Below are 25344 nucleotides of genomic sequence, written 5' to 3'. Positions count from 1 at the left end.
TCCTTTGGCCTCCTCTGCTTGCTGCCTCCTACCACTCAAATTCTACTAGAATTTCCTTTTACTTGGGCTGTTTCCTTCAAACCTTTTCCAGAACATCAGCTTTCTTCACCCCTCACCTCAGTCTCCACAGTTCTGTCTGCTTCCTGCCCTACCTTTAGCTATGGCTAAACAAGACTAATCAGAGCTAGGGGGTCTATAACTATATATTTATATATTAGAGGGAATTTCAACACCTAGTTTTCATAATGCTTCCATATTCTGTAAATAATGGCACTAACCTTAGAAGTTATTCTGAATTGTGTGAAGTCAACTACTGGCAGATTTCAACTATGCAGATACCTACACATTCCATGTTTTCTGGAAAATGGCTTAGTCATTCTATGCATGAAGTTTGCAAAACAATGTTTTAGCATTGGTATTGAAGAGATCCTTCCATTCCATGCAAACAAATTATTACAGTCCTGATTTTTTTATTGACAAATACTGGGGAGTTTATTGCCCTTGTGAATAAACGTTTCACATACTAGCTCCAGAGCTAAACATATAAATTCAGCTGATTACACTAAACACGCTCTTTTGGAATGTGTGCTGTTGAATTCTAGCCTAAGTACAGTAAAGACCAGCTATACCACATGCTGTTCGGACAGCTAACACAAACTATAAATTATGGAAACTTCATGGAAGTGGAGGTCATGCTGTGAGGTTTAAAATCAGAACCTTTAATACCATTGTAGCTGGTTGGTTGACCTTTGGTGGAAAAGCTGAGTGGGCAAAGAGCATGACAGATGATCTGGTTGTCTGTATTAAAAAAAAAAAACTGGCTATAGAGAGTCACATATACACACAGAAAAAAACCTCATGGCTGGTTTGGTTTATTGGTTTGACACTATAACAACCTGAATTGACATATATGTAAGCTGTTAAAATCATTAATAGAACTACATGAAAACAGATTATACACGCAAGCTCCCAATCACATCAGCCACACGAAGGTACATCAAGAGCACAGTTCTAAGATAAAACCAAATGTGAAGAGGTAAACTTGTTACTTTGAAGCAAGTCCCACCAATTTCAGTGACACCTTAGTAACTGGTCTAGGATCAGAATTGAAATACAAACATAAAAAGGTAACTATTTACAATTTATGGTTCAAATGCTGCTTTTGCTTATACTTGAGATGTATGAAAAGTACTAAATTGAAGTTGCAAGCAAGAAAAATAATACTGGTCAGAAGAAGAAGAATTTACTTTCTGCGCAAGCAGAAGAAACACAGCATTTTAAAAGCTGACTATCAGTTTTTCTATTCACTACCAAACACACCTAGACTAAAATAAAGCATTTCCACTTTTTAAAAAGTCACCAAAAATTCGTAGAGATTCTCAAAAGTGAAATGAAATCATGAAAGTCAGCTGGACATAGACTGGAATGTTCCAGAGGAGGGAAAAAAGCTAACTGCTTATATTGAATTGAACAGAACCAACGGTTAAAGGGATGTGCTTTGAAGCCTGAAAATATTAATGCGGATGAAATCCTTTCTTAACTCTTCAGAATGCTGTACATTTCCTTGGTAGCTTCAAGCATCAATCAGCACAAAAAGCTGTATCGTCATTCCCATTTTTTTTAAAAAAAGATCGTTTTTGACAATGCAGATTTTGCTGTAACATTAAACACTCTAACAGAATTATACTTATATTTTAATCCACTAAAATCTAAGTAGTATAGCGTTTCCCCAATTTTACTGTATTGAGATTAACGTTGAAAATAAAACCATTTTTTCCTTAAATTGGCAAACCTCTTTTTTTTGCATTTAAGTCTCTTTTTTCTGTTTCTTGTCTTCAGCCTTCTCCATGTGTTTCTGCAACAAATAAACAAACAAGGGAGGATTGAATTGTAATTTGTTTCTGTTGCCGGGATTGTGTTGCAATGGCATCATTAGCAACATTCCATAATATTTTTTTTCAAATTTAAGCTTGCTGCATCTCATGGTAAATCAAGTACTAAGGCTGATGTGTGCATTGGGCATAATCCAGTCGCTATACTTTGATTACAATGGAATGTCCAAGTTCCAATTTGGGCTGGATTGCATATGACATGGTGTATGCATGAGCTTCTGAACTAGGTAGTGTAGAACAAATTGAGATTAAATTTGCCGCTTAAAATAAACCAGAGCCTTAACAAAGAACTACTTATCCTAGGCTTTTAATTAAGCTTCTTCCAATAGCTGCATGAAGGTGAGGAATTCTACCTTACCTTCAACTTTTGATAATGTGCAAGGCTGCTGCAGTGGACCTTTTTTGCCGCATCTTCATTGGTGTAGAACAAGGAACACAACTTGCAGTAAAATCCAGTTCGGGGCACCACAAAGCTCACACCTAGATAGAAACATGCACATAATTGCAAATCTGATCCAGAACAGAAGGGCCAGAAAGAGAGTCCCTAAGTTCCCTCTGTACTGAACAGTTGATCTGTAAATCAGTAGTCTTATACTGGCTACACATGCATCCTTGCCTTTAAAATGCTCTTAAATAAAATGGTCTGGTTCACACCTCACAGAACTGTTATTTAATGTGATATAAATGGAATACGACTGAGTCCGACAGTCTCAGAACATACACTCCCTTCCAACGCAATCAGGAGAGTTTGGAAGAAGTTTGTTTGTACTGACAAACTGTGGTTAACATTGACTAGGGTTTACATGAAGCTAGTCACTTTGAAAACAAAAATAACCATAGTAAGTTAGTTTTATATTTATGTAATTAGCATGGTGCCCAATACCTGTAGATGTCAGGATGATTCACAACATAAAACCACAACTTATTTATATTCATTGAACTGCAGTTAAGCAAAACTTCTGAACTTCTAGCTGAGTGCACGCTTTAAGGCTGACTGCAGTTTAATTAAAAGGTAAAGGTAAAGGACCCCTGACAGTTAAGTCCAATCGTGAACAACTCTGGGGTTCCGGCACTTATCTTGCTTTACAGGCCAAGGGAGCCGACATTTGTCCGCGGACAGTTTTTTTCCAGGTCACGTGGCCAGTATGACTAAGCCGCTTCTGGCGAACCAGAGCAGTGCACGGAAACGCTGTTTACCTTCCCGCTGGAGCGGTACCTATTTATCTACTTGCACTTTGACGTTCTTTCGAACTGCTAGGTTGGCAGGAGCAGGGACCGAGCAACGGGAGCTCACCCCGTTGCGGGGATTCGAACCGCCGACCTTCCGATCGGCAAGCCCTAGGCTCAGTGGTTTAGACCACAGCACCACCCGCGTCTCTTCAGTTTAATTACATCATACTAGACTATGGCTTGGCATGATGTGCACATGTGTTGTATTCTATTTAGTAATTTAACAGTTTGTGCCCATAAGGTTTTGATGATTGAGCCTGAACTGACTGGCAAATTCTAAGCTAATACCTCTTTAGGAAAGGAAGTCTCTTTCTTGTGGTCCATTTACAACACACGTTACATTAGAGGAGGATAAAGCATTCTTACCAACAGGAACACTTGGCTGATAGGGTCCAATCCTATTTTCATCACTTTCTTGCCCTTCTGTGTTTTCTTTTTTATCTTGTTCTTCTGACAGTGTGCTGTCTGTCACCTCGGATGATTCTGACTTCAAATTCTCATTTTTAGCACCATTTTCCAGTGCCTCGTTTTCTTGCTGCCCTTCTTCTGCGTTTACAGTCTGAGTTTCTGTTATGCTGCCCTCAGTTTTTGCAGCAAGTGTAATACCAGCTTTACGTTTTTGGTGATCTAAATCTTCTTCATCACCAACTTCATCTAGAGTCACAAAGCCTTCCATGCTCCTTGGAAATCCACCTACATGTCGCTATTGAGACAATTTATTTTTATTTATTACATTAGATATGGCTTTTCTCAAATCAAGCTATCTCATTTAAAATACACACTGAAGTCCAATAGGGTAATTCCACCACATGAAAACACCCATTTTTATTTCCCTCTCTAGGAAGTGCTCCTCAAAAGAAATGACTTTTGGAGTGGTGGGATACAAAAGACTATACCAATGGCCACAGTTTGCCCCCAGCCACAGTGCAAAACTGGGTCAGGGCTCAGTATCTCCCCACTTTGCAAGCAACAGGAATGGGCAAGGAGCACAAGAAGGAACCATGTAGGCAACAAACTCCCACAAGGAAAATGTTCCTGTGGCGAAGGTTAGCACTAGGAATCTGGCACTTTCCTTGAACAAATACTAGTTATTTATTTGCTTGCACTGGTGAAAGAGTTCTCTCCAGATCCCTAGGGCAGGGTTGCCTCCCTCCTAAACTTGTGACTTGCAAAGTTTAGGTTTGTAATTCATTTGAGTACCTTGCAGATGCGCAGCTTGTCACTACATATCTTTGTTTCATGGTCAGAGATGACACAAGCTAGGGTCTCAAGTGTAAGTAATAAAATGAGGAAAATAAGACTTTTTACAGGACAGGATACTGCTGCAGACTGCAGTCATCTATACCAGTGTTCCCCAACCTTGGGCCTCCAGCTGTTTTTGGACTACAACTCCCATCATCCCTCGCTAGCAAGACCAGTGGTCAAGGATGATGGGAATTGTAGTCCAAAAACAGCCGGAGGCCCAAGGTTGGGGAACACTGATCTATACCACCCAAAACAGCTATGGGGTGTATACACACAGACTACACAAGAACCTTCCTTTCTGAAACCCTTATTAAGATACCATGTTATAAGGAGCACCTTTTCTCGAAAGGCGGAAAGTTTTTTGTGGCAAGAAATAATCTCATGGTGAAGAAGCATAAACTTCTTCCAAGTGATAGTTTTCTCTTTACCTTTTTGAGTTTCTTTGCCGCTGGTGCAGATGTAGCATTGTCTTCAGGTTTCGCAGTAGCATCATCACCAGCTGCCTCCTTTTGTTCAGAAGACACATCACCCAAGTTAGCTACATCCGTATCATCTGCAGCTGAGCTCCCACTCTCTAGTAATGCTGCTGCTTCCTCCTCGTCCACTAATAGTTCATCTTCAGATTCAAGGAGTAAACTTGGTTCCTCCTGGTCTGCCTGATCATTGTCCTTTGTATCTGCCTCATCTCTCTTCTCTTCTTTATCTTCGGTGCTATTGCCTTCCATTTTGTCATTATCTTCAGTCTTACATTTTTTCTCACTTTCAGTGTCTTTGCTATCTGGAGAAAGACCTCTTTTTCTATTAAAAAAAGAAAGGGGGAAATCTTGCTTACCCATTTCCTTTTTGTATTTTTAAATAAACTCAAGCTACCAGAAAGATTATTACCTTGGTTTATCTTTCTTCAGCAGATCTACTCCTTTGTTGGGAATCTGTAATAATAATAATAATAATAATAATAATAATAATAATAATAATAATAATAATAATGTCAGTTGGTTAGAGCGTGGCGCTGATAATGACAAGGGTTGCAGTTTTGATCCCTGTAAGGGACAGCTGCATATTCCTGGGTTGCAAGGGGCTGGACTAGATCAGGCACCCCCAAACTTGGCCCTCCAGATGTTTTGAGACTACAACTCCTATCATCCCTAGCTAACAGGACCAGTGGTCAGGGATGATGGGAACTGTAGTCCCAAAACATCTGGGGGGGGGGGCGAAGTTTGGGGATGCCTGGACTAGATGAGCCTCAGGGTCCCCCCTCCAACTCTATGATTCTATGATAAAGGTCCTTGTGGATTTCTGTATTAGGAGCTGCGCACAGCTATTCAAGTGAAAATGGTTCCAGTCTTCAAGGCATATGAAAACACAGCTGAAGTAAGAACTGCCACAAACTGCAAGACTTCAGATATTTTCTTATTATGCACCATGGTATTCAGGATGGGGCTTCTCCCTATTCTTATTAACTATAAGCGGTAACCATGTGGGTGCCAGATGTACAGGGTGTGGAATTATGTCTCCCTGTCTATAAGCTACAGGAACAGGAAAAATTGCATTTCGTATGAGCAGAACTTGTGAGAAGTTGTATAATCACCGTTACCAAGAACATTCAGCACAACGGTTGAAATTCATATAAAACATTTAAAAAAAAGGGGGGGGGGAGCATTTCCCCCAAATGTATCACCACTGGCTCTGGCTTGAATTAGTCTTGGATTCTTCAGCTATCTCCAAATCCCTAGGCAAGTGGCAGCAACACTAGTCAGAGGCTTTTACACTAACTATTAAGGAACCATTAAACACTTTGGTTGTTTTCAACCAAGTCCTACTCTGAGTAGAAAATGTCAATGTCTCCCGATTGTTCAGTCGGGGCAAGCGTTTCCATTTGTTACGTGGAATGACTGCCCCCTTCTCTCATAACACTGCAGACCAGATCTGGGGGAAGAGAGTGGGGGTGGGGCCCTTTGTGCTGGCTTCCACTAGCACACCAAGTTATTTGAATATGGGCCACTTAAATTAATGAACCTAAGTTAGTCAGTGTCCATTCAATGGGTCTACTCTGCATAGGAGTATGCAGTGTGGAATATCACATTTCATATTACAACATTACTTACTGAACAAATACTCAAAACGAAAACTTACTCCAGCACATGGTACCTACCCTTAGTACTAGTTTCTTGTATTTTTCAGACAAATCTACTTTCACACATCTTCCCTGAAACCAAAGGGCTTTGTTGGAGCAGTGCTCCATCATTGCTTCAGCATCTTCTCTGGTCTCCATTTCTATGAAAGCCTATGGATGAGATTAAAGAGATTTCAGGTTCCAATATTTCAACAGGATTCTCCTACAAAGTTAAACCTAGGTAAATCACTACAATTACAGAAACCCCACTGGTGGAAGGATAAAGTTGACGAGCTTGCTTTTTGCCTCAAACTCTTGGAAGAGAGGTGCCTAAATGCTTTCTACTCTATCAGCCAATGGAACTCGCAATGAAACTCACAATATAGTGGGTGTCATGTACCAAAACGAGGCTATAAAGATGAGCTGTGGAGAAACAAGTGGACATGTGCTGGCCCAGCTTCCATTTACCACCCCCAATCTTGCCTAATACCCTTGGCTCTTTCGCCTCATCTAATTCACACATAGGTATGAAACATCTTTTACAAGAATCTACTCAACATCTATTTGTGGGGAGCACTCACCCATCTCTCCATGGAAGAGATGTTGTAAGCCTTAGTTTCAGCGTTTCATGTAAGCACCTATTTTTCTTCTATGTTGTTACCAAAATGCTTAAGAAAGCTTTACTAAACAACATTTTACCAAATATACCTAAGGACTGGTTTCTAGTTATGCAAGCATTGTATAAATTACCTGACTCTTCATTCTCATCAGTATGTAATTCTTTATTTTTCCATAGGGCTCAGCTAGTTTAAGTACAGCATTGTCAGAATATCCTGAATGCGGCAGATTGCTGAGATGGATCACACGACCAAGTTCTTGTTTTGGAGGCTCAAATTTTTGGTTAGGCTTCCCTTCTGGTTTCTAAGAAGGTTAGAGAATATTTCAGTAATCCATTATATATATATATATATAATTAGACCTTAGTTTAATGTCAGAAACTAAAGCACAGAATGCAGATTGTACGTTACAAATGGAAATGCAAAATTAACGGAACTGACTTTACCTTTATTCTTTTATATTTCTGCGATAAATGGACTCTCACGGGTTTGCCAAACACTAAGGCTGGGGCTGCTGAATAATACTCTACTGCAGCTTGTGCATCTTCAGTAGTAGACATTTCAATGAATGCCTGAAATTGTAGAAGATAAATAAATTCTGGTGTCCCTCTTGAAGAGGAACTATGTCTAAGAATGAAATATGAGCAAAAATGAAATACAAAAATACTGTAGCCTTTAAGCTGCCAAGGGAGCATCAATAAGAACTGTACGTTTTCTATAGCATTTCTAAAGCTAATCCAATAATCATCCACTTAATAATACTGTTATTTGCAAGCCACTCTAGGATCTTTTCTGGATGAAGAATGGGATACGAATACTTTAAATAATGTTGAAACATCTGATTTTACACCAGGAATAGGCAGCTGGATGTTGAAAACTACTTTAAAACAGTTTCAGTCTTGCATATTAAAGTTTCTTCTTGTAACTATTCAGACTAGAAAATTACTTTGACATCACAAAGCCTTGGCTCCCAAGTACAAGAGAGAAAGAGAGAGTTTGGGGTCATACACTTCCCCCTCCTGGTTAAAATTCTGATTATGCACAGAGGCACCGTAATTGCTGCAGTTCAAAAAATTGCTTGTCAAAGTAGGGTAGAGCAACATTTGAAGTATTTCCCCCCCAAGTAATGTCATGCTGTAACACCCTTCTACGTGATTTTAACACTTACTTCATTAATTTTGTTCAAGATTAGGTGATTTGTAATTATTCCAAATGGTTCAACAAGTTGCAGTAGCTGATATCTCAGGTTTTTCCCTCTCTGAAAATCCATGATGTGCACAACTCTGCTTGTTTCCTGTTAATGGCAAGTAGTAGCATTCAATAAATTAAATTGTTAAGCTAAGTAAATGTTAAAATAACCATCCCATTTTGGAACATGATCTCTTCTGGCTGATTTTGTGATGAACCAGTCAATGCCAATATTTAAAAACAGAATACTATTACCTTTCATCTCAAATTAGTCTGAAGAGTATGAAGTAATGGGTGGGAGACCTAATTAGCTGGAAAGCAAACGGTCTCAGAAAGCTTGCAGATGTTGGCCTTAACTGTAAAAAATGTTGGCATGGATGCCTTCAATAGAGACTTGAGAAAAACCATCACTGAGATCTTGAATATGTAAAAGGGTCTCAAAGTCAGTTAATGTGTATCATGTTCTCAGCTGTTTGGGCTGCATTACATTAAGCTGCAGGTAAACACAGGCTGCAGGCTCACATGGTAGAATCCTTTTCCAAACTCTTTTGCTCACCATACTAGTTAAAAGTGATTTTTAGTGGAAGAACAATGATGACAACATCCCACTGATATAAGAATCAGAGACCCAGGGTGTATATTTTAGCCAAGTTTCAAATACTAATTGCCTTGAACCTATTAGAAAGATGGAATGCTTAACTGAGTAGTTTTATGTATAGGTAAAGGTACCCCTGACCGTTAAGTCCAGTCGCGGACTCTGGGGTTGCAGCACTCATCTTGCTTTATGGGCCAAGGGAGCAGGTGTACAGCTTCCGGGTCATGTGGCCAGCATGACTAAGCCGCTTCTGGCGAACCAGAGCAGCGCATGGAAACGCCGTTTACCTTCCTGCCGGAGTGGCACCTATTTATTTACTTACACTTTGTGCTTTCGAACTGCTAGGTTGGCAGGAGCAGGGACTGGGCAACGGGAGCTCACCCTGTCGCGGGGATTCGAACTGCTGACCTTCTGATCAGCAGACCCTAGGCTCTGTGGTTTAACCCACAGCGCCACCCGCATCCCTTTTATGTATAGTTCCTGTGTTGCTATACCTTACAATCCCTGTGCTCTCTAAGCCATAATCAAGAAATCCTATCTAACCCTGAAAGTGGCACAAATGGTCACTATGGATGTTGTTCCAAGCTTGTTTTGGTTAACATTGGCAAACCCAATCTCTCCTTGAGGTTTCCTGAGAGGCTCAGAGAAAAAAAGGGGCAAAAGAGTGAGATAGACTAGAGGATGTAAACAAGATCTTAACACAGGCTTGGTTACTAGAGCAATGTGTGACATCCGTAACCTAACATAGTCAAATGACCTAGGCACTTGCGGGCATCCTAAGGTAAAAGCAATAGTGGGGAAGGGGGAAAGAGCTGAAAGCAGGAAGACGCCATATGTGTCTACTATCCAATGACTTGTGACCTTTCTTGACACATGTAAAGGGGATGTTTTGTGCCCAAGAATGTTTTATGACTACTTGTGTGCTGTGTCTGAACTATATATAAGCTTTTGTTCTGGAGTGCCTCGGGGCAGACTTTTTTAACCGGTGTGTTGAGTTGAGCTCTGTCCTATTGCAATAGCTGTAATAAAGCTGGGAGCCTCCTGGATGCTGGACTTGAAATTAGTTTCATTGGTTCTGTGGTTTATTTAAAAGGTGGTAACAAACAGAGGTGGTATAGAAGTGAATTCTTTCCACACTGCAGCCTGGGCACAACTGAGTACTTAAGTGAGAAGTAGACCCTCATTAACAATATTTATTGTCTAAAACAACCAGAGACACAGTGGAAATATCTGTCTTTATAGAGCAGTTCCTATGTCAATACTAACCACTCTGCCTTTCTGCAGGTGCCTTGGTCCTTGCATACTTCCATTTCCAGACCCTTAAAATAAACACATTGGGGGAGAGAAAAAGGGAACAGGAAGGGGGGGGGAGAGAACAAAAACAATGATTATAATTCACAAGATTGTTGGCACGATGACATATCACAACATCAAATTCTTTCATATATGTTGTAATCTTGCGTAGAGTAAGTAGCAAAATGTGGCCTAGTTCAGTAGGGCACTGAATCCAATCAGAGGCGAGATCCAGAACTGACCCATCCTTTGTGGGGAATTTTGACAGCTGGGTTCCCCAATCTGTCAGTCACCAGACTCATATGACAACAGGTGATTCGAAGTGCAAGCTGCAGGAGCAGACTTATCTCTGATTTTAGCACTGTGGTGCTTAGCACTAAGATTGGAGGTAAGCCTCTCACTGCTCTTTGACAGTTTGCTTTATAGCAGTGTTTCCCAACCTTGTGCCTCCAGCTGTTTTTGGACTACAATTCCCATCATCCCTTGCCACTGGTCTTGCTAGTCAGGGATGATGGGAGTTGTAGTTCAAAAACAGCTGGAGGCACAAGGTTGGGAAACACTGCTTTATAGTACTGCTATGGATTTCTTGAGATTCCCAATTTCTGACTTCTGATGTCCTAAGCACACCCAGCCCCCAATGAGGAAACATTATTGGAAATTTCATTCTTTATTGGCAAAGCACTTGATTGCATCAGCTCCTATGGTGCAAGAATTACATGCACCATTCCTACTAAATAGCTAATTCTTCAAACTTGTGCTGATCCGGACAGTTGGAGCAACAGTGCTAGCATGCCTCCATCAGCACATTAAAAACCCCTCTCTTCTGTTGCAGTGGGTGCAAGCAACCATCGACTTCTCCTGTGTGGCAGCTCCAGACGCTTTTGTCGCTTTATGTCCCTCTTTGTCCTTGGAGACGGTGGGAGAGGGGATGGAGGAGATTCTAATGGCCCAACTCTCTCTGGTCTGTCTCTTCAATCGATGCGCTATTCTGCAACTCAGGATGCGCCTGCGCAAAATCCTGTTGGGAATCTGCATACGTGCAGCTACACACACAGAGTCAATTAGGGTTTGGCCGACAGCCAAGGCAATGTGAAGGAGTAAGTCTGCCTGGTGATACAGAGGCATGGAGACAGCTCCACGATTGGTCAAGCTCTCTCACGGGAATAATGATTAATGGCCTACTAACTGGAATGTGTGTTAGTACGAGTTCGAGTGCAGGAGTTGTGAGTCATGTATGAGAGAAAGCTAGCTAAAGATCCGTGTTCTGTTCTGTCCCTGTAAATAGTCCACTGTATATAATAAACACCTAACTACAAGTTCCTGGTTCCTGCTTCGTCCATCCTGTCTGCAGCCAAGTTGCCAATTGCTTTTGTGAATTCTGCATTTACTCTGCTAGGTCTGGCTAAGGTCCTGCAACTAGTCAGAAAGTTGCGAAACACCAATAGGTTTTGTCAATAGTCCCCACCTTCTCTTCCCCCATCTCTGACTGCCCAGCCTTGTCCTCTTTCCTCTGCTTCAAGGGTGGCATAGAACCACGCAAATCACTGGCGCCTTCCCCAGATCCTCCTCCTGCCCCCATGCCCGTTGTTTGGACTCCTGCTTATCCCTGACACTTGGATCTTAAGACATTTGCACAGCACTATTCCCTACTGACCAGCAAAGCATACTATATATAGCCAGGGACTACAAGTTTACGAGTCCACTTCAAGATGCATTTCATAATATTACCTCTTGACCCAGCTGGTGGCCCTCCCAGATGAAATGGTGGCGGTGGCGGCCCCAGAATTCCCGGGGCAGGATTTGTTGACTGCAACATAAACGGATCACCCCTGGAAGTTCACACACACAAAAATGAATCCACATTAACCTTCAAATAAAATAAAATATTTACATAATCTTCAATCTAGTTTTGAATACAAATGCAAAGATGTCAGACTAAAAGTCAAAAGGAGGTGAGCTGGAGTCCCACATCACAGTTTACTTTTATGTGCAGATAGTCATAGGTATTTACTCTGCAGGCCTCTTCACACAAATTTCAGATAAGCTTGTAGCCAATCCATTCACACATCACTTCTGACAGTGCTATTCAAGCATGCAGTTTGTGTGGAAACCTTCTAACAGGCAATATTAAAAACATTCCACTAGACTGAATACTGTTCCGTGAGGATTACTGGCATTACTAGAGAAGCTGAAGAAAATGATGTGATATGGACTGGGAGTAACATTTTTAATATCTGACAATTTTAACTCTTCTGATTACTAAAAGTGATCCAGTGCCTTTCAGCGGGGCAATGAAATCGAGCCATTCACAATTATGCTTGGTCTAGCAGCATCTATTTTTGACAGGATGTGTCCTGGCTAATTAACTCTAGGGTGAATGACATTACAGCCGGTAATTAGACCTGTGAGAAGACGTGCGTGTTGCAACTCTCTCCCCCTAAAAGCCACCTCTGCTGATTCATGAGTGTCTAACCTTGGAGTGTACTGTAAATGTCAAGGGAGGATTTCATGGGGCTTCCCCACAGATTTTCCTGAGGAGTGTGTTTGTGGAGAAAACCACATACATGGCTGCTGCTGCTCAGATGGAAAATGCTGCAATGTATTCAAATTTTGCAAGGTGCTGGCATTATTATGCCATGTAGATGCAGACTTTAAGGCGGAAGTGGGGAAGCTCAGGTCCAGGAACCAAACCTCCAATGGGTCTACCATGAGTAAAATGTAGTTGAATGCCACCTAAGTGGCTTAGGGTGGAATTCAATGTAGAATATTGTTTTGCCAGCGCAAGTATTTCAGCTTGCTTGAGGGAATGATATCCCCCTTCCATTCCATGTGGGCTGTTCTGGAAATATACTCCCCACTGTACTGCTCAGGTTCAAGCTAAGTAGATCATTTTCTAATCACCTAGCACTGAACCTCAGTACTATACTAGGAAACTACTCAAATAGCTCCAGAGCTCATCTGTATCATGGTATTGAGAGAAGCTGTAAACTTGTTTCCTTCTACTTGGCAGTTTTTACTTACATTCCAGGTCCAGAATCACTTTCAGGGTTCCATTCAGGATAGCTTTAAAGGGAAACAAAGTCTGTAAGATCATTGTCTGCAACTCATATTGTGGCTGGAGAGATACTATGCATATATTTTCCACCTTAGCACATTAATTTTTTTTAAAAAAAATGTATTCAGAGAATAAAAAGAAGAAGAAGAAGAAGAGTTTGGATTTGATATCCCGCCTTTCACTCCCTTTAAGAAGTCTCAAAGCGGCTAACATTCTCCTTTCCCTTCCTCCCCCACAACAAGCACTCTGTGAGGTGAGTGGGGCTGAGAGACTTCAGAGAAGTGTGACTGGCCCAAGGTCACCCAGCAGCTGCATGTGGAGGAGCGGAGACGCGAACCCGGTTCCCCAGATTACGAGACTACCGCTCTTAACCACTACACCACACTGGCTCTCAGCCATTATTAATATTTCAGATAGATTATACCCAATTGTGTCCCTTTGCTGATTAAAGGTTCCTGTATACAGTGGTGCCTCGCAAAGCACGGCTATTAGTGGCTTAGCGGCTATTAACGGCTTAGCGGCTTTAAGAAAAAGGAAACAAACTCGCAAGAACTCGCAAGACGTTTCGTCTTGCGAAGCAAGCCCATAGGGAAATTCGTCTTGCGGGACGACTCAAAAAACGGAAAACCCTTTCGTCTAGCAAGTTTTTCGTCTTGCGAGGCATTCGTCTTGCGGGGCACCACTGTAGAAGCTTTCATGAACAGAAAGAGTAAGAAAATTTCAGATTATTCCTTCTTTATCCTCTCAAATTTGCTCCAGAGGGCTTGGGAATAATTTTGCTGATGGAACAGAGGCTACTGGAAAGGGGGAATTTGTGAACCTTGCACCCCCTCCTTCCATACGTGGAAGTCTCCACTGGCTCAAAGAGGCTCCTGTCACTAGAAAGGAACTGTTAAAATATATCTGAACTGATGAAACCTATCAGGTAATGTGAAACCAAATGGCCACTACAATCCACCTTTAGCTTCCAGAATCCAATGCATACATACCTGGAAGTGAGTTCTGTGGATATTGCAATAATGTAAGCTATTCTGAACACTGTATACCATTTGAACCTGAATTGTAAGTTTGCTTACATCAATACCACATCTCAATGCACCCTGAGATTGTATGACAGAATACTCAAATTCACTTTTAGTCTGGTGAAAACTGATGAGGAGACTTGGGAGATTTATAAAATGAACTATTATCCATGAGAGAATTATATTAAGAGTATGGAGAGAAATTATTCCCACATACTCAACATGTTAAAACTTTGGGTCATGCAATTACAACCGATTTGCAGCAGGTTTCACGTCAATATATTTCCCCCTTAACATTAATCTATAAAACTGATTGCCATGGAATATTTTCATAGTCGCTAATATCGGTCCTGTATACCTGAAGTAGTGTCTCCACCCCCATCGTTCAGCCTGGACACTGAGATCCAGCGCCGAGGGCCTTCTGGCGGTTCCCTCATTGCGAGAAGTGAGGTTACAGGGAACCAGACAGAGGGCCTTCTCGGTAGTGGCGCCCGCCCTGTGGAATGCCCTCCCATCAGATGTCAAGGAAATAAGCAGCCATCCTATTTTAAAAAGACATCTGAAGGCAGCCCTGTTCAGGGAAGCTTTTAACATTTAATGCTGTATTGTTTTTAACACTCGATTGGGAGCAGCCCAGAGTGGCTGGGGAAACTCAGCCAGATGGGCGGGGAATGAATGAATGAATAAATAAATAAATAAATAAATAATAATTATAGATGGCTTTAAAGAAGAGTGGTTTAACAAGATATGGAGCGAGATCCAATTTTGCACCAGCAGTTGGGACATGACCTCCTGGTCTCCCACCTGCAGTTCCCCAACTCTCCACAGCAGATTTCAGAGGCACATGGGAAAGGAAAGACATGGGAAGACATGTAGGCAGGCTGTCATACCTGGCTATCACCTGTAAAATGTTTATAAGTCTGGTGAAGAGCCCCAAGTCCATAACCAACCATCCACATTTCTTTGTGCTATTAATATGGACCTCACCCCCAAATAGTTAATTATGTAGATGTCAGTCAGATGTGAAGGTTGGGGCTTTTTATGCAGCTATTGTATTGCTTTGCCAAAAATGTCAGTATAATATCCTACAAAAGATAAATGGCTTCATGGAATGTTTCAAACAAATCTAAAATAGTACGCCAAGTGTCAGCTTGAAGATGTGATCTATTCTTGTTTGTTGCTGGAACAGTTTGAATAAGCTAATTGTTTTCAAACTTTGCATATTGTAACTTTGAAGTTTCCTGAAACAAATATACACTGCAATTACAATGAAAAAGGGACGTTTAAAATCATTTAGATCCATACATTTCCAGGAGAAGTTGACAACGTCGACTGTGTGTTGCTCCATTGATATGCTGGTTCCACTCCTGCAGCAAAAGTACAAAGTCAAAATTATCGACAACAAAGTTATTTTAAAACTTACTTCAAACACCCTACGGAATCATTTGCAAGTCAACCAAATTCTCACGTGTAAGTGAACGAATGCCTTTATCTTAGAAGACTCGTATCATGATCAAAAGGGTACCAAAAGTGTCATCCAAACAATGACAATCAGAACTGCAGTGTATTCTGGAAAAAGTGTAAACCTGAGCGTTAAATCAGCCATCTAACTATGCAATCCTATCCATGTATTCTCTGAAGTAAGAGTTCAGTGGTGCTTATGCCCAGGTAAGTGCACAAAAGAGCCTAACTTTTATGTCCCTCTTTTTGACATTCAAACATCAGATTAGTTTGTATCCAACTGTAGCTTTGTGCCAGTGGGAAGCACGTTAGGCAGCCAATTCACATCGTATGTGCTGCAACTCTCTGCATAGTATCAGATACTGTTACAGAGGGTCCCCAACTCTTTAAGGGCAGATTTTCAGGAGACAAGGGCAGCTGTAGTGGGTGAATGGGAAATACTGAGTGAAACTCATTGTGTGTAAACTGAAGTTATTCCCCACTTGTGCAAAGCCTCCACTGGATGGAACCTACTGCTTATGAGTTTTGCATTCTAATGATTACAAAAAGTTGGAAAAGGAGCTATCAGGATATAAAACAGAAGATTCAAAGAACCCACATTCTGGCCATCCTTAACAGACTTTTATGCAGCGTACCTGAATATACATTTAGAAGTTGTTAAAACATGTTTTCAATGCAAGTCTAATAGAAGGCTGCCTTTTGTTGGTGTAAAATGCTTCTGCAAAAGTACATTTCCACTAAGATAAATAAAGGTACCCCTGACCGTTAGGTCCAGTCACAAACGACTCTGGGGTTGTGAGCTCATCTCACTCCATAGGCCGAGGGAGCCGGCGTTTGTCCACAGACAGCTTCTGGGTCATGTGGCCAGCATGACTAAGCCGCTTCTGGCGAACCAGAGCAGCGCACGGAAACGCCGTTTACCTTCCCGCCAGAGCGGTACCTATTTATCTACTTGCACTTGATGTGCTTTCGAACTGCTAGGTGGGCAGGAGCTGGGACTGAACAACGGGAGCTCACCCCATAGTGGGGATTTGAACCGCCGACCTTCCGATCAGCAAGCCCTAGGCTCTGTTGTTTAGACCACAGTGCGACCAGCGTTCCTACTAAGATAAATAGTTTGCTGCATTTCCAGGCTGGGGAGGAACAACTGAATACTGTGGCTGCTGCACAGAACAATACTTTTAGGAGAAGAAGGAATAGAGATGCAGCAAGAGGGCACATTCCTTTCATTATTTTCAAGACTCTGCTAATAAGATAGCATGCCTTATTTTGTGTTGTATCATTCAGAAGACCAGCTTGTAATGAAAAGGAGAAAGAATCACATATACTAATCATGCTTTAACATTAACCAGTTCCTTAACTAGCTTTTAATCCCCGTTTAACATTAAAGACTAACACAGTTAGCCATAGGTAAGTGACCAGGTAAGTATTACCGTATTTACGCGAATGCAACGCACTACTGAATGTAATTCACACCTAAATTTTCAAAAAACCTTGAAACCAAAAAAGGATTTGCTGGCAAATAAAATGTGGCATCAAATCTAATGCACACCCTAATTTTCGCGATGTAATTTGGCCAAAAAAAATGTGAGTATTACATTTGAGTAAATACGGTAACTATCTAGATAGGTCTGTGGCAGGGGTCACCAACTTGAGAAGTGGCATAAAGTACAATACCGGCCCCTGCAAATCATAGGCTTTGTTTTTTTAGGACATTTGCAATCTATGGCAGATTCATGAAAAACAATGTGCTACAGATTCATGGGTACAATTTCTCATATTCAATGTTGTTGTTTTTGCGATCATAAGGCATTTAATATATACACTTTAAAATATAGAAGGCCTACTACATCTTATAATTTTACACACAATTTACGGTGAAAGGACGTCAACACTTGGTTCCCATATAAAACAGGATACCCCGCCCAGCTGCTTCAACGCCGGCATTCAACAGACTGCCAGACATTTGTGTCTGATTACCAAGCAGAGGATCCTGAGTAAATGGGAGTTTTCCTGGTTCTTTCTTCAATTTGATAAAGCACTCCTGACTAACCCCACTACAAATTATATTAGCAGCGATATTTGATTAACAGAGGTAAGGAATAATTAACTGTTACTTCCCACCTCTCCCTCCCCCCCAAAAAGATAAACATTCTTCAACAGCCACAGCCTTTTCCCACTAATGCATAAGTACCGTATTTTTCACTCTGTAAGACGCACCAGACCACAAGACGCACCTAGTTTTTGGAGGAGGAAAACAAGAAAAAAAATATTCTGAATCTCAGAAGCCAGAACAGCAAGAGGGATCGCTGCGCAGTGAAAGCGGCAATCCCTCTTGCTGTTCTGGCTTCTGTGATAGCTGCGCAGCCTGCATTCACTCCATAAGACGCACAGACATTTCCCCTTACTTTTTAGGAGGGAAAAAGTGAGCCTTATAGAGCAAAAAATACGGTAGTTCATCTGTTTGAAACAGTTGAAGCTTTTCTTGCTCTAATTTAAATACCCCAAACTCTACACATAATTTTTTCCAGACAAACCAAACTGTTGAGTGTCAAAACCTATTCATTGCAGATTCCCAAATCCTGCTTACTAAATAATAATAATAATAATAATAATAATAATAATAATAATAATAATAATTAATTTTGTATACCACCGTCATCCGAAGATCACAGGGTGGTTCACAGCATAAAAATACACAATAAAACCACAGAATACCTAATAAAAAGCTTTCTTCAAATAAAAGTTCTTTCAATACTGCACTGTTCAGGACTTAGAAACTCAAAGATTTAAATCCCAAGCCTGAAACACTAGAGCTTTTGTGTGTGTGTGTGTGTATGGCTAACATCTGAAATTACAGCAAGATGTTTCTTCTAGTCAGAACAAGTGTAAACAAGAAGTTGTCTGCTGAAGTGTGCAACTAGACATGACTGGTGACATCCATCTAAATCATACTTTGAAATCAATGGCCCAGAGCCCGACGATTTCAGTAAGTCTGTTCTGAGTATGACTAACACTGGATATCACTCAATAGACAGACAACTGGACACACACACACACACACACACACCCACACCAGACACAAAGGGGTGTGTGGGTGTGCATGCTTATCTTATGAATGGGGAAGGGGAGCCCTGATGAAAACTGTCCACAATGACGAGATGGCACTTCAGCAAATAAAGTGCTGGGTGGGAGGATAATTAATTCCCTGCTTCCAGCTACCATATGTAATCTGGCCCCATGGCAGGCACGCCTGGAAGCTTGGCTATGTGTTTTTAGCTAGATCAGTCTCAAATGAATTTACTGTATTGTCAGTGGGTTGTTTTTTTAAGATGACAAATACAGTACTTAAAAAACCTGATTCATGGCATGCATGTATTAGGAAATTTCCCATAATTTCACATGCTGATTGCATAAGTGCTTCCATTTACAAAGTTAACTTTAAACTTCCAGAAAAGAGACAACAACAACAACAACAAATTAAATTTGTATACTGCCCTATACCCACAGGTATATAGCGGGTCTAACATAACCTATGTTAGAAGATTTCCCCCTTAAAATGTGTCCCTCTCCTCAGCTGAACTGCTTGCACAAAGGAACAAAATTGGCAATGTAGCTCTTAATTTTAACAATACAAAGGTGTTTTAACATGCATTTTGTCTTTCAATGAGATACAAATTTTATAACGTAAGTTTTCTTCAGTTGAGAACAAATTGTACTGCATATTGATTTCTGTCTCCTCAACTTTTAGCAACATCTTTCCATTAAGGTTTTTGTTTTTTAATCAGTCCTATAAAAGCTTTAACTGCTTTAAACATTTAACAATTAGCTGAATTCTGCATGTAGAGTTCAGAATGTATAACCTTTGAATCAATCAGTGAATATACACTGTAATGAAATTATAGACTTTAATATGCTGAAGAGAAATAGATGTTTTGAGGAAAAGAGCTTTTGTCCAGAAGAGTAGGTTTAAGTGCACAATGGAACATCACAAAAATGCCATTTTAAGATATTTTCTGTTCCTAGGGTTTTAAATAACTGCATCCTTTAAACTTCTGTAGATCTGAGATTCACCTCAGTGTAACCCATAAAGACTTCAAATTAGGTATTGTTGGTAAGAAAAAAAATGTGAATTTTGATATGTAGATAATCAAACAGTAAATAAGATGAGAAAATACATTTCATTTTTTCACTATTGCTAAAACAGATTTGTTTCATAAAGGTATTTTCTGAGAATAAAATTAGTGACAACTCAATGAAACCAACTTAAGAACACAATGGGCATGCTTACCTGGAATTCTACGCATCATGCTTTAAAAAATAAAAGCAAGGACAGTATCCAATTGACAAATAGATGACTAGTTTGTAAAACAGAAAATCTGAATTCAGCTACACTAGGACACTTGCTATTTTGTTCAAGAACCTAATTACGAAGAATGAAGTTGGATCAAAATTTTAATAAGGAACTAATCTTATAAGTAGAGAATGCCAACAAGAGCATGATATAGCACAGCAGCAGACTGATGTTTGAGATTTTAAAAAGGGATAGATGCAATATGTAATAATAAAAAGTGACTCTGAAGTGTTTAAGAAGGTTGTGAAAGGGGAGGAAAAAATGAGAAGTCTCAGACAGTATGAAAACAGTTTTTAAAGTGACTTTTAAAAAGAATGAACTCATTTAAAAATGTGAGCTGCAATCCTATAATTCTTTTCAAGGACTCTACATTAAGCTTTCTGGCTGGCCGTGGACAAGAGGGGGAAAAGCAGAGTTGTGCAAGGACATATCTTAACTACAAATCAATCAGCAATCAAGACAGATGGGAAGGAATGCTGAATCTAGCCTCTTGAATAACTGCAAACCAAAACGAAAAGCCTCTGCACCAAATTAAGTTAAGAGACTATGCAGATGCAAAATATAAAATAGACTAGATGATAACTGCCCTGCAGTTAAGCCATATGGGTGAAACAAATATTAATGTAAAGCCCTGGTTTAATGTGTTTGCTAATGATGCCCTGAAAATAAACAATGTATCAAACTCTTTTGAGTCCTTTGTGCGAGTCATCAGAACATAGAAACTGAGGCAAAGAAACAAGCAACAGGGACTACAAAGTAAAGAAAAATAAGCATCTGATGCTTAACTCACCTTATTGGAATGAACAGGCAAATCACAGATAGAGCACAGATGGGGATAGCCCTTCGGTAAGAGTCCATGGAAGTCTTCAACATTGCTATCTGGAGGAGCACCTCTCTTTTTCTCAAAGAGAGATCTCTCAGGGCCGCGACCCATCCTCTCATACTCACTGTCAAATTTACGATACTTATGCGAGGTTTCACCATAATAAGAGTCATCCCTATACCTTTCTCCATCTCTTAATCTGTCATCTTCATAATCCATTCTGTCATAAACAGACTCTTGAGAACGACTTCCATGATCATAGTCAACCACTCGGTTGAGACTAGAACCACGATCATCAAAGCTATCTCTTCTAAAATGCCTTTTCTCTTCCCAATCATCCCTAGGAACTCTGTATGCTGGATCCCGTGCAGCTGATCTGCCATCTCTACCATAACTCAGTGAAGGGCCTTCTTCAGCTCTCCTCCTTTTAAGTTGCAGAAGTATTTGAGGCAAGTTTTCAGGAGTGATCTTGTCCTCAGGGTAGCGACTCAGTTCATCTAAGTCTCTAGCAGACAGACCAAAGCTGGCCAGAATGTTAGTGGCCTGCTCGGCATCTCCGCGGTGCTGAGAAGGCAGAGAGAGTGGGCCTCTACTTCCAATGTTAAATATAGACTGTAAGGCATGGGAAGATGCACTAGCAGAAGACAGTGCACTATGAGATCCTTGTTGATTCAATGAAGAACTCATTCCAAGATTCATTAAGCTAGCAAGGCGTGCAGTACCCTGGTTCATCCTTCCAAGAGATGCTGGCACACTTAAAGACTGAGTAGCAGCAGCAAGAAGGCCTATTCCTGCAGACAGGTCACGTCCATGACCTTGGGAATCCCTACTTAGAGATGACTGGTGGAACGACTTGGACATTGCTGAACTATAGATTGTCTATTATGGATCAAACGTTAGAGATGTCTGAAAAGAAAGCTCACACTAGAAAGCTAGGTAAACTTCACTTCAAAAAGGTAACGCCAAGAAAAGGGATCAATAATGACTGTAGATCTTCTTCAAGCTGAGAACACCAGACAAGTCTGTAGAAAAACAAGCAGTTTTAGTCATAAATCCCTTTATGAAGATGCAGTTTTAAAATGTATGCATCATGTTGATCTAAAACCAATTTAAGATCTTACATGGCTTTTATTATGTAACGTCAACAGACTGAAGATGCAACCCAGAACCCTATTATACATAGCCCTCAGGTGAAAATCTAGCTTCCCCCCCCCAGATAAGCACCAATTGTTGCCAATCAATGTGCACTTTTGTTTTGATGAGAAATTGTTTTCAAGCACTGGTTGTACAGAACCGTCTGTTTTCAAGCCCCCTATTGAATAGCAGGGTGCATACATCTTATGTTACTGCTCTGGATTCCAGGAAAAAGACAATACACCAGTCATGGAACCAAGAAATGTAACTCAAATTGTCGAACATTAAGCCTATAGAGGAAATGATAGCAGGAACTTAGGAGTGGCTGATATCTGGACATGTGTCTAATGAAGAGTTACTAAGTGAGACCAAATAATTTACACTCAGTAGAACTGAATTAGTACTATAAGATTTGTGAAGGAAAACAGGTTTAAAGTTTGGTAGAAGCACACAAGACCTCTCATTCAAGTAATAGTTTATATGTTGTTAGTACCACATATGAACTGTACCTGCATATTTTTAACATTGCTTTGTGAACATGGCACATTAGTCTGCACTAAGATTTCAAGCCAACCAAGACCAGACCTCATTAATACTTGAATTGGGAAACTACAATTTTGTTTAAAGAAGAGAAATGCTATGGCACTATTCCAATCAAGCAAGTTGTTCAACTGTTATCTTTCAGATGAGACTTGACTGTAAGCTATAGCCACAGGTGGTAGTAAGTTTCCCATGACATGGCTATTCTTTTAACAAGTCCTTTTTTATTCTTGCAGTGCTTATCTAGGTCTTCCTATGCCAACAGTGAACATTAAGAAGCCCACGTGTCTCTCTACAAAGTCATCTTAAAAGAAGAGAAGAGCTCATGAGATTTTTCTAAAGTACCCAAGAGTGAAAGTTTTATAAACTTCCACAGAAAACTGAGGCCTCAAGTTACTCAGGCACTTCCGAAAATCCCACTAACTGCAGTCTTATAATACTCAGTATTCTACCTACAGAGGAATAGTTTAGGGATGGGCAGAAGACTAATGAATGTTTTCCATGGTCAGTTCTCCAATTAGCAGGGAAAGATGAAAAAAACCTTCAGGCAAGTTTTAATGAAATGTTCATTTTCTTAGAATTACCTATTATGTTTCAGTTATAAGTGAAAATGTTTTACTAAAGATCTGATTAACTTTGATAGTGTTAAGACGCTAAACCATATAGATGGATATTTATATTGCCTGAAAACCTATATTACATGCACACTTTTATCACCTGCGAAGAGATAGCACAGGGGCTATTTTAACACACAGCTCTCAAACACTGTGATGCAAATGGTTACTTCTCGTTAACTGATTACCAGTTGTGTCACTATTATAGTAATGAGAATTTTCACTGTAACGTCCAGTTACATTTTGTCAAATTGAGTACCATGTGGGTGGGGAACAATTGAAAAGCATTGATGCAAGTGTAGAACTAGAAGGATGGTCCAGATATTGCAAGTGCAGAGCAGATGTCAACAGAAGTAGAAGAGAGAGCAAATGTCAAGTGAAAAGAATACCATCCATACCAGTGGCAAAACAAAGAATTTCTGAGCAAAATGGTATTCTAACAAGTGTGCATGAGGTGCTGGCAATCTCATGCTCAGCAACAGCATTACACAGTTTGAACAAGAACTTTCGTTGATCACAAGAAAAAGTTTTTCAGGCTTGTAAACAACCACTCACTCCCAGACTAGTAGGTGCCAGCCACAAGTAGATGAATTAAAAAGATCACTACCAAGCCCAGTTAGCATTCTGTACATATGTGGATTATATAGCCAGCACCTTCCCTTGCAGAAGCAAAGCAACTGCTTGTCTTTCAGATTCTGTTACCTGCGATGACAGAGGTCAGTTGGAATATTTGTAATTTAATAGCTCACCACCTAACTTCCCAGAATCCTGCTTGATCTGAGACTTAAGTCATCAGCAAAGGTTAGTAAATAACTATGGGTTGTAGGCAACTAACCTCTACCCAGAGTAGAACTATTGAAATTTATGAACCCAAGTTAGTCATGGCCATTAATCTCATTGGGTCATTTACTCTGAGTATATATTAGTTGACTACAACCCTATTAATTTAATGTATAGAGCTGTCTGTAGTTAACAAACTGGCTAGAATCAAAGAAAGGGGCCTAAATCATGATTTTTTAAAATCCACACATTTCATCTTTGTAGATGTGCATGGGTCATCTACAGTTATACAGTGACGTAGGAAGGCTCTGCAGATACATAGGTGCCCTGGTACTCCAAGATTTATTCAGACAGAACCTTGAATTAGAAACAAGATGCTGGGACATTGCACTACAAGGCCTGACTTGCATTAAGCCCTGGAGGGTGCAGTGGACCTGCAAAGCCCTACTACCAAAAGCTCTTTTTGATAAAATGTAAACAGGCTCGTTTGGAAGAAAGGTGAGTAACCATAGAAGCCTGATATTCAAGCTCAGTCATAAAGGAAAGGGATGTCAACCTTTAGATTCAAAGACATGAAATAAACAAACTTATTTTAAAACAGTGCAAGTCCGAGCCAATAAGCACTTTTTCAGGTGTTTCAGCAGGCTGGATTTTCTATGTGTTCCTCTTTCTGTGGTGTGGATGACTACCTCTTTGAAATTACTTCAAGGTAGAAACACTGCCAATTGTGTGTTTTTCTTTGATTTTTACTTTTGCAACCCCAGAACAGTTCCTTAAAGGCCTAAAATAAGAACATTATACGGATTCTGAGAAGTATTTTCAAGTCCACATATAAATGGGCAGACTTATTTGCAAGGCTGGTTATGTTCCTTACAAAATTCAGAACTCTACCCCTCTGCTTTGAGTTAGCTGCTGAAGGTTTTGGACAGTATCAGACCCAGGAGAATCTGAAGAGTACCTCCTGACAGAGTTGGGCTGGACAGCAGATGGTTTCACTGCACAGCCTGGTTTCCACACAAGGAGCGACTGCTCAGGCTTATTATGAAAGCGATGTTAACCTACAAAGAAAAAGAAGATATGAGAGAAACAAGCCTTAAAAACAGAACACTAAAAAGAGGTAGTGCATTGACAGAAATTGAGATGGGGAAGAGGGAATAGGGACAATAGCGACAATACCCCCATAGAAATAGGGCCAATATTACTTCTCTGTAGTTCAGCTAACAGTGCAACCCTAACCGTATCTTCTCAGAAGTTTTACTGAATTCAGTGGGGCTTGCTCCCAGGTAAGAAGAGTTGGAATACAGCCTAACTGTATTTTGAAACACATTAATGATTAAGGAATATGAACTAGAAAGAAATTAGGAAGATATATTTAGCATTCTTATGGG

At 40.4% G+C, this 25344-nt stretch overlaps 1 protein-coding gene across 4 annotated transcripts in view; it reads right to left on the bottom strand.

The window, feature by feature from the left end:
* Nucleotides 1-856: 856 nt before the first annotated feature.
* Nucleotides 857-25344, bottom strand: part of MATR3 (matrin 3) — a 31076-nt gene continuing 6588 nt past the window's right edge. The window contains exons 2-16 of one of the 4 annotated variants that reach the window (XM_028722151.2): nucleotides 24915-25014; nucleotides 20856-21910; nucleotides 15556-15617; nucleotides 13195-13236; nucleotides 11902-12002; nucleotides 10147-10199; nucleotides 8266-8391; nucleotides 7544-7669; nucleotides 7231-7401; nucleotides 6520-6651; nucleotides 5253-5296; nucleotides 4796-5165; nucleotides 3489-3825; nucleotides 2251-2372; nucleotides 857-1855 (exon numbers count right to left, since the gene is read on the bottom strand). In XM_028722151.2, the coding sequence (XP_028577984.2) occupies nucleotides 1808-1855; nucleotides 2251-2372; nucleotides 3489-3825; nucleotides 4796-5165; nucleotides 5253-5296; nucleotides 6520-6651; nucleotides 7231-7401; nucleotides 7544-7669; nucleotides 8266-8391; nucleotides 10147-10199; nucleotides 11902-12002; nucleotides 13195-13236; nucleotides 15556-15617; nucleotides 20856-21749 (2628 nt within the window). In that variant the 5' untranslated portion in view covers nucleotides 21750-21910; nucleotides 24915-25014 and the 3' untranslated portion in view covers nucleotides 857-1807. The remainder of the gene's footprint in view (nucleotides 1856-2250; nucleotides 2373-3488; nucleotides 3826-4795; nucleotides 5166-5252; nucleotides 5297-6519; nucleotides 6652-7230; nucleotides 7402-7543; nucleotides 7670-8265; nucleotides 8392-10146; nucleotides 10200-11901; nucleotides 12003-13194; nucleotides 13237-15555; nucleotides 15618-20855; nucleotides 21911-24914; nucleotides 25015-25344) is intronic. The other 3 variants (XM_028722152.2, XM_077926486.1, XM_077926487.1) reach the window with 3 other exon arrangements.

Source organism: Podarcis muralis, chromosome 3 (assembly GCF_964188315.1).
Source record: "Podarcis muralis chromosome 3, rPodMur119.hap1.1, whole genome shotgun sequence".
NCBI classification, from domain to species: Eukaryota; Metazoa; Chordata; class Lepidosauria; order Squamata; family Lacertidae; genus Podarcis; species Podarcis muralis.
This window is presented reverse-complemented; position numbering and strand designations above follow the sequence as displayed.